Source organism: Ceratotherium simum, chromosome 2 (genome assembly GCF_057802395.1).
Source record: "Ceratotherium simum simum isolate JZ-2026a chromosome 2, ASM5780239v1, whole genome shotgun sequence".
NCBI lineage: Eukaryota > Metazoa > Chordata > Mammalia > Perissodactyla > Rhinocerotidae > Ceratotherium > Ceratotherium simum.
Window position 1 is genome coordinate 50942345 of NC_141901.1, and position 9956 is coordinate 50952300.

General features: G+C 40.4%; 1 protein-coding gene across 1 annotated transcript; it reads left to right on the top strand.

Annotated features, from left to right (window-relative positions):
* The first annotated feature begins 783 nt into the window (after positions 1–783).
* VTCN1 (V-set domain containing T cell activation inhibitor 1) lies at positions 784–9276 on the top strand. Its single transcript, XM_014779976.2, has 3 exons — positions 784–1041; positions 3896–4174; positions 9113–9276. The coding sequence occupies exons 1-3, from the start codon at positions 825–827 to the stop codon at positions 9235–9237; spliced, it is 621 nt and encodes a 206-aa protein (XP_014635462.2). The 5' UTR covers positions 784–824; the 3' UTR covers positions 9238–9276.
* The last annotated feature ends 680 nt before the right edge of the window (positions 9277–9956 follow it).

The window sequence follows — 9956 nt, forward strand, 5'->3', positions numbered from 1 at the left end:
AAGTCCAGGGGCCAGCCCGGTGGCACAAGTGGTTAAGTGCACGCCTCTGCTGCAGGGGCCCGGGGTCCGCCAGTTCGGATCCTGGGCGCGCACCGACGCACCGCTTGTTAAGTCATGCTGCGGCGGCGTCCCATATAAAGTAGAGGAAGATGGGCATAGATGTGGGCATAGAAGACCAGGGCTGGTCTTCCTCACACACACAAAAAAAAATTCCAAGTTTAATATGTTCTCCTCTTGCTGCCTCTCAAGGTTTGGGTTGCTTGGTCTCAAAAAGCTATCATGTATGGCAGATCTGCTGTAGATATCAAGACTATCATCTTCCTGTTCTTTCTATTCTTTTTACATCTTCTTTTTGTGTGTGTGTGAGGAAGATTAGCCCTGAGCTAACATCCATGCCCATCTTCCTCTACTTTATATGGGACACCACCACAGCATGGCTTGACAAGCAGCATCAGTCCGCACCCGGGATCCGAACCTGCAAACCCTGGGCCACCGAAGCGGAGCACGTGCACTTAACCACTACGCCACTGGGCCGGCCCCTTATGTCTTCCTTATTTATGCCTCTCCTTTTCTTCTATATTTCTAATTTATTACAGAAGGCTCCATAAAGAAGTTTGGCTTTTAGTAATGAAGAGTTGGTTGTACAAGTTCCAGAGCTTTCCTTGGCATTGACCCTTGCTTCCTGAATTGCAGGGAGATACTTTATCACAGTCACTACTCTCACCTCAGCTGGGAACATCGGAGAGGATGGAATCCTGAGCTGCACTTTTGAACCTGACATCAAACTTTCTGATATTGTGATACAGTGGCTGAAGGAAGGTGTTATGGGCTTGGTCCATGAGTTCAAAGAAGGCAAAGATGACCTGTCAGACCAGGACGAAATGTTCAGAGGCCGGACAGCAGTGTTTGCTGATCAAGTAATAGTTGGCAATGCCTCTCTGAGGCTAAAAAACGTGCAACTCGCAGATGCTGGCACCTACAAATGTTACATCATCACTTCTAAAGGCAAGGGGAATGCTAACCTTGAGTACAAAACCGGAGGTGAGTTATTTTGAAGAGAGGGAAAGAAAGCGCCAAAAGATATTTGAGGCTAAAAGCATGGATTGCTGATGAAATATCATCTTATGTTCATGAGGAACTAGTATCAGACAAAGACCCTCCAAATTCTGCTAGCAGCCATCCTTGCTGTCCAAGACCCACACCATCTCCAAAAGTAGCCCACTATATACAATATTAGGTCTTAAAATCTTTTGTTCTGGACTCTAGTCTCTTCTGAATGTTCAGGTATATTCCCTGAAATATTTTGCCAAAATAAATGTAGTCTCTTTTATGGTAGCCTCTGGTATTGCTAGTAAAAGAAGCCTGTAATAAGGCCTGAGACTTTTCTGTCCTAAGTAGGCCCTAGCCCAAGTCTGCAATCAGTACCTCCAGGGACTTATGACAACAGAACCCATTTTAGGAGAAGTTAAAAAGGGAATTTATCAAAACAATATTGTCCTATAAACTCACTAATTCTCCCCCAATGAAATCCATCCTTCCTTACCAACTCAATTTAACACATTTTCTGAATTTATGTACAAGGGAGTCAGAGAGATACTGAAGAGTAAAAAGATGATTAAGAAAACAAAGATGATTGTCCCTCCTCTTGCAGAGTTCAAAGAGTTAGAGCTTATAGAGTTGACGGTTGGGGCAGGAATAAGAAAAATATGTAAATATCTATAATAATTGGTAAAGTGTATCAAATTCTTTACAAGAAATATAAATAGAGTGATTTGGGGATTCAGAGGAAGAGAGAGATCACATCCAAATGCATAGAGGGGAAAGCGATTAGAAAGCCCCTGTGGAGACTCTGGCAGTGGAGAGGAGCTTGAAGGACAGGCAGAAAATATCCTGAGGCCTCCTAGCCGAAGCTAGTGTGTGCAGGCCTTTCTTGGCTAACTCATAACATGTGTATGTAATGGTTTGAAGACAGATCTAGAGCCGGACCTAGGCAAGTACAGTGGCCTGGGCAAGGCAACCATGCTGAGCCTCAATTTCTTCATCTTAAAATGGGGATTAATAGAGTCATGTCAAAGGGACACTGGAGCCAACCGAAAGGGCTTCCAATGGCAAAGCTGGAACAATTTGAACAAAAAAATAAACAATATAGCATTAAATTGTAACTCTAAGTATGTTGAGTCCATACTTACTTAAATATGAGGGAGATGAAACAAATCTTTACAGATGAATTCCAAATAATGTATTTAGGCCCTCCCCCTCCAGGCGGTGGAGCTTAGTACTTCCCCACCACCACCACACTCAGGGTGTGTTAGGCTTAGTGAAGTCCAGCTTCCAAAGAAACCTGGCAAACACTGGCTCAGCCAGGTGATCAAAGTTAACATTATCAGTGATAAGTCATGTTGATAGCATGCACTCTCTTGTGTGATATGATGAGAAGGGCACTTTACGTCCTACAGTCTTCTTCCTCTGCAAAACCCACAACCTCAGTCTAATCATGAGGAAAACATCAGACAAATTCCAAGAGAGGGGCATCCTACAAAATACCTGACCAGTACTCCTCAAAATTGTCAAGATCATGAAAAACATGGAAAGATTGAGAAACTGTCACAGACCAGAGGAACCTAAGAAGACATGACAAATAAATGCAATGTGGTATTTTGGATAGGATCCTGGGAAAGAAAAAGGACATTAGTGGAAAAACTGGTAAAATATAAATAAAGTCTGGAGTTTAGTTAATAGTAATGTACCAATGATGGTTTCTCAATTTTGATAAATGCACCATGGTTATTTAAGATGTTAATATTAGGGGAGACTGGATGAGGAGTATACAAGAAATCTCTGTACCATCTCTGCAACTTTTCTGTAAATGTAAAATTATTCAAAAATTAAAAGCTTATTTTTAAAAATGGGGAATAATAGCAGATATCCCAAGTACTATTGTGAGGAGCAAATGAAATAATGTCTGGAATCCGGTACCTGGCACAGGGTACATCCTCAATAAATGGTGGATCATTGTGATGTGCATGCAGTTTCCCACATCACCTCCCAGGAGTTGTTTCCTGCTTGCTCCAAGCGAGTCTCATCTCCCCTGCCAGACAGCAGGCTCTTTAAGGACAAAGCAAGGGCTTTCCTTTCACCACTCACTCAGCACCAGCACAGTCCCAGGAAAAGGAAGATGCTAAATAAATTAATAAATTGTATCTTGCCATTTTGGCATAATAAGCATTTTACAGTCAAAAGTCCAGGCCTTAACATTTTTCCACAAGTGTCTCTCTGTCTAGATAGAGGAGGAATCTAGTCTTTCAAAATGCAGTGACCTCTCCAGTGAGGAGAATCATTTTAGAACAAAACAAATACCAGTCTCTATCCCTGAATACCAGGGCTGGGCAGTCTCCACCCAAGCAAACTCCAAATCCCCATGATGACAAAGGCCTGGGTATGGAATTTCTGTGGTTGACATGTGAATGCTGTTTGTTTCTTCCTCCTCCCTCTCCCTCCCCACCCTAACTTGATCCTCCAGGCAGAAAAATACATAAAATCCAGGAGGCTCCACAGGCGCCTGGGAAAATGCTCAATTTCCCTAAGGGATAAACTTTTTTGTGATCCCTGGAACTCCTCTTACTCAGAGAAATTCATCTGTTGTAACAATTATACCTAGAACTTAGGTCCTTAGAGTTTGTGATATTGGCCAAAGGGTGGTGATGTATAGCAATACTACAGGCAAATCATTATTTGCTTCTACAATACAATGGGCCATACATGGACAGCCCACCGGGGAAGTACTGAGTCACTTCATTGGTGGAAATGACTGTTTTTAAGACCTAGCACTTCAATGTCTACGTTGGCTTATCTGTCTGACCTTGACATCTGCCCCTTTTGACCTTCAACTCTGCAGCCTTCAGCATCCCAGAGGTGAATGTGAATTATAATGCCAGCTCAGAGAGCTTACGATGTGAGGCTCCCCGATGGTTCCCCCAGCCTACAGTGGTCTGGGCATCCCAAGTTGACCAGGGAGCCAACTTCTCAGAAGTCTCCAACACCAGCTTTGAGCTGAACTCTGAGAATGTGACCATGAAGGTTGTGTCTGTACTCTACAATGTCACGATCAACAACACATACTCCTGTATGATTGAGAACAACATTGCCAAAGCCACAGGGGATATCAAAGTGACAGGTGAGTTCCTCTACCTTTTTGTATGGGTTTATTAGAGTGAGAATCAAATCTAAATTAAAATCTAATTTCTTTATCAGATATATTATGTACCAGGGCACAGAAAGCTCTAGAGTCCTTGAGAGCTTGATGACAATTCCAGTTGGGATTACATTATGTAAGGAGAAGACTAACACAAAACAATATTTATGGCATATAGGTCAAAGATGGCAATTAGGCTTCATTTTGTATGCCTTCTCATTGATAGGGAGTGGTTGCCTAGAAAGCAATGTTTAGGACTCTGTGCCCTGTCTAACTCAGGAGGACTGCTTTGATGAAGCAGCGGGGAAGTGATAATTATTTGACATCTTTGATATATTCAGCTGATGATCTAAATCCCAAGCCCCCCAAAACTAGTTTGGTTCTAGCCCGCCTTTGAGAAGGCTTTCAATTTGAAGACTAAAGGTTTTAAAGTCTGACTTTGTCTTATTCAAGCCTTCTGGGACCGGCTCATGAACCCACTAATATTAGTCCAGGATTAACCTGAAAGCTCTAGATTGAACTGGCACCCTAGTCTCCCTGCAGTGCTTTAGTGCATACAAAACCTACAGTTGAGCTAGTGTCAAGAAAATACACAGACTGAATTATGACTTTTAAGACCATCCCTCCTGGGGCTAAATTGAATTCAAACTGGAGAGAAAGGGGTATGTCAAGAAAACTGCTGTCAAATCAACTCTAGTACCAGGCAGAATACCTTGCACATTGTAAGTACCCTATATATGTTTGCTGAATTTAACTGAATAAATATTTTCATTGGCTTATTTTTTATTTAAAATTATATATATGAAAAGGCAATGAAATGGGAGAAAATATTTGCAGATCATTTATCTGATAAGATGTTAATATCCAGAGTACATAAAGAACTTCTAAAACTCAACAACAAAAAAATCAAATAACCCAATTAAAAAATGGGCAGATGAATTCAATAGACATTTCCCTGAAGAAGATATACGAATGGCCAACAAACACATGAAAAGATGCTCAACATCACTAATCATCAGAGAAATGCAAATCAAAAACACAATATCACCTCAAAGCCATTAGGATGGCTCCTATCAAAAAAAACAGTGTTGGTGAGGATGTGGAGAAATTGGAACCCTCGTGCACATTGGTGAAAGTGTAAAATGGTGCAACTGCTATGGAAAACAGTATGGAAGTTCTTCAAAAAATTATAATAGAACTACTATATGATCCAGCAATCCTATTTCTGTGTATATATCCAAAAGAATCGAAAGCAGGGTCTCAAATTGATATACACACACTCACGTTCATAGCAACATTATTCATAATAGCCAAAAGGTAGAAGCAATCCCAAATGTCTATCAACAGATGAATGGATAAACAAAATGTGGTATACATATATATATATATGATGGAATATTATTCAGCCTTATAAAGGAAGGAAATCTTTTTACATGCTACAACATGGATGAACCTTCAGGATATTATGCTAAGTGAAATAAGCCAGTCATGGAAAGACAAATACTACATAATTCCACTTATGTGAGGTATCTAAAGTAGTCAAATTCATAGAAACAGAAAGTAGAATGGTGGTTACCAGCAGCTAAGTGGGAGGGAGAAGGAAGGGGAGTTGTTGTTTAATGGATATAGAGTTTGAGATTTGCAAGATGAAAAAGTTTTGGAGATCTGTTTCACAACAATGTGAATATACTTAACACTACTGAACTATACACTGAAAAATGGTTAAGATGATAAATTTTATGGTATGTGTTTTTTACCACAATAAAAAAAAAAGTATCTAATTTAAAAAAAAATTATAGGGGCCTGCCCAGTGGCGTAGTGGTTAAGTTCACATGCTCCGCTTCGGCAGCCCAGGGTTCGCAGGTTCAGATCCTGGGCACAGACCTACACACCACTTATCAAGCCATGCTGTGGCAGGTGACCCACATATAAAGTAGAGGAAGATGGGCATGGATGTTAGCCCAGGGCCAATCTTCCTCAGGAAAAGGAGGAGGGTTGGCAGTGGAGATTAGCTCAGGGCTAATCTTCCTCACCAAAAAAATAAATAAAGATACATATAGATAAATAAATATATAAAATAAAATAAATTATACATATGGAAAGAGAGAGTTCTTCCACCATCCTGAGGAACAAATTGGTGACTGTACTGGTTAGAATGATCTTAGTTACCTGTAACAGAAAACCAACTCAAATAAGCCTGAGCTAAAAGGGGTATTTATTAAAAGAGTATTAGGATGTCTTGTGGAACCAAGGACAGAAAGTGCAATTTAGCTTCAGGAATAGCTGAAACCAGGAACTTAAATTCCATTGGGATTCTCTGTTTCTCATTTCTTCTTCATTCTCTATTTACTCTCTTATTTACTCTCTTGTTTCAGTCTATAGGGCAGAATGTGGTTACCAAGAACTCCTACCTTTAAAAGTCTCTTTCACTCAAGAGAGTAACCAGACTGAACCTCAATCCCTCACTCATATTCTACATTCCCAGAAAGGCTCAACTTGGGTCAGTTGCCCACACCTAGACTAATGAGGTGGTACCTAATGGAAGGCCTTCCCAGAAGAGAAAGGGGGAATGAAGCAGTGGGCATTTAAAACAATAGGTGTTAACAACAGTATCTCAGTTCAGATCTCAATAAAAAGCCTCCTGTATAACCAGTGTCTTCTAATAGAAGGGGCAATAACTGGACAAACCAAAGAGATTGAGCATACCTTTTATTCAGTGAGCAGATTCTTTTGCCATACATGCTTATTGGATACATCAGAACAAGTGTTCCATTAATCAATAGTAGGACTAAATACAACTTTTGGTAACAGGATATAGCTCAAAATTAAGAAAATAACATAATTCCTTCTTGCCATACACAAAGTAGGTACTCTATACACATTTTTAAACAATTTTATGAGGCCAGGGTGTTTATATCCTGTGTTCTATGACTATACTGCTAATTTTGGTCATTCATTCAACACGTATGTATTGTGCACCAAATAGGTCCAAAGCAAATTTTAAGTCCCATGAAATACTGAAATGAATAGCACAATTGTCATAAGAGAAGTTAATCACATGTAGATATGGTGCCTAGCGGAAAAGTTGTTAATTATGACTGTAGTGGCTCAGTAGATGAGACAGAGTTCAAGCTGCGTTTTGAAGGAGAAGAATGGTTTTGATAGAATAGAAAGGTATGAAGTCAGGAACCTATGTCAATGGTCCAGTGGAGAAATTATGAGGCCCTTAACTGGGGCAGTGGCCATGGGAAGAAAAGGGGAAAGAATCAAAAGTTAATGAAGAAAATAATTTACAGGACTTGGTGACACAAATGTGAAAGACAAGAGAAAGAACAAGTCAAAATGGGTCTGATATTTCTACCCAGGTTGTTTAGGAGGTTAGTAATGCTGCCAACAAAAAATGAAAACATAGGAGAAGCAACATGTTTGGAAAGAAGATGAGGGTTTTAGAGATGTTGAGTTGAAAGTGCCCACTGTGTACATAGGAAGAGATGTCCAGTGCTTAGCACATTGCCCAGCATACAATAAGTTTTACGGAGAATGCTTCATCCCTATTCCATGTATTTCCTTCCACAAGAAGGAATCCCCACCAATGTAACCCTTCACTCCTCTCTCTTCTCCTCTCTTTCACTCCTCCCCAGAAAAGGAGGAATTAATTTATCTGATTGGTGAGTTTAGTAGGAGAAGCTGAACACAAGTAGCTCAGCTCCTTATTTTTCCTTTTCTCTCTAGCTAACCCTCAGGAAGTATACATTCTACTCTGCTCCTCCAAGCCATCAGTTTTTCAGGGGTAGAATCTTGCCCTTGCAGGAGGAAGCCTGCCCTAGTCTGGTGCCACCTGTCGCTGGTGAAGTCTGGGCTGCAGACCACTTGCCTGCAGACAAAGTTTCATCCTTTATTATCAAATTTATCAGTAATAAAGGTGATATTTTGGTCTTCCAGTTGCCTCACTTTTTGTCTTACTCTTTAATTGGTTGAGAACTCAGTTGGGGAAGAGGGTGTTATTTATCGGAGTCCTTTGAACCCCAACAGTAGGTGCTCAAAAATATTTACTGAATAATTATGTTTTTAACTGACATATACAGTAGCAACTGTAAATCCAGACGTGGAACTCAGGACAGAGTTCAGGCTAAGGAGGTGGATTTGGAAACGATCAGTTTAATGGGAGTAATGCTTATTAGGCTTGAGTGAGGTTACTATTGTTTTTATAATACTTATTGAGTGCTTACTATTGTGCCAGGCACTGTTCTAAGTGCTTTACATGTATTAACTTATTAATCCCCATAAGAACCCTATGAAGTAGATTATAATTATTTTAGCTCTTTTTTATAGATGAAGAAACTGAGGCATGTACAGATTGAGCAACTTGCCTAAAGTCACACAACTAGTAGGTGTCAGAGCTGAAATGAGTTGAGACTGGACTGGCTAGGGAGGGAATAGAGTAAAAGAAGAGTAATTTCACTCCTTCACTTCTACATTTCTCTACTTCAAAATGAGAACACTGCTTTCTCATCAATTTGTAGTAGTATGACAAAAGTGAATGACACAGTACACGTAAAGGTCACTCCCTACGGGTAAAAATGTGTCTGAAACCAAGGACTGGCCACGGCTGTTTGTTTAGCCTCTTCTTTATTTGGTAAGTAATAACAATCTCTTATTGGTATGGTTATTCATTTGGCTGAGTGCTCACTGGAGTGGACCACAGAATGGAACTTCCTCTGAAGAAAGGGAAAGCTCTGCTTTTAAGCCAGTGACAGTAAGGTGGAGAATGAGGTACAACATTGGCCCCAAATTGGGGTACAAGTTGCATTAGGAACAACTTGCTCTGTATTTCAGGTACTTTTCTTTGCTAACAAGCCATATGAAGAAGATATCCAGCTTTTCCTCTATAACCCTGAACTGTTTTCTCTCCCTTTACAGACTCTGAGATTAAAAGGCGGAGTCACCTACAGCTGCTGAACTCAAAGGCTTCCCTGTGTGTCTCCTCTTTCTTTGCCATCACCTGGATATTCCTGCCTCTCTCCCTTTACCTGATGCCAAAATAATATGCCTTGGCCACACAGAAACATGCAAAGTCATTGGTATGACAGGTGAGCTGAATCACAAATGGTGTGGGGGATCCGTTCTGTGTATGCTAACAAGAGTCCAGCAGCCTCTAGCATCAGCCTCAGAGAGAAACACTTAATGCCAGGGCAGTTGGCACTATTTCCACTGGTATTTTGAAAGGTAAGCATTTGTTAACTTAACAAAGCATATAGACTTCATTGACAGACCTATAGGAAAAACAACTCTATGCAATTTAAATATTTGTGTAAATATAAACACCTTTTCATACCTATGAAGGCAAAAAGATCTTATTGAAGAGAAAGAGATGTTTAGCCCTCTCTGGATTTCACTGTTATTTATGAAGATCTACCACATTACTCAGTGGCATCACCACCATGTGTCCAGGCTCACAACCTTAGAGCTATTTTTGTCCCCCCCGTCCTTCATGTCAATTTGTTACTAAGCCCTACAGCATTTTCCTGTGTTGTCTCTCAGATTGACCCTAATCCAACCTTCATCATCTCACACCCAGACTAGTTCTAAAACTTTGTACTTGCTCCTTCCTCTCCCCACTTCAGGTGATAGGAAACAAGGTGCCAGAATAAAATGATTCAAACACTATTTTCACCACAGCATTCCTTTGCTGTGGAACCTGAAGTGACTCTTTGGACACCACTATATTAAAAGTTAAAATCCTCTGCTGCGCAGTCATAGCTCT

What these genes read in the sequence shown, in the direction of transcription:
- VTCN1 (XM_014779976.2), top strand. Translation starts at nt 825, where the DNA reads ATGGGCTTGGTCCATGAGTTCAAAGAAGGCAAAGATGACCTGTCAGAC. An exon ending in CCTTGAGTACAAAACCGGAG is followed by an intron (nt 1,042 to 3,895) that starts GTGAGTTATTTT and finishes TCAACTCTGCAG; the next exon opens with CCTTCAGCATCCCAGAGGTG. An exon ending in AGGGGATATCAAAGTGACAG is followed by an intron (nt 4,175 to 9,112) that starts GTGAGTTCCTCT and finishes CTCCCTTTACAG; the next exon opens with ACTCTGAGATTAAAAGGCGG.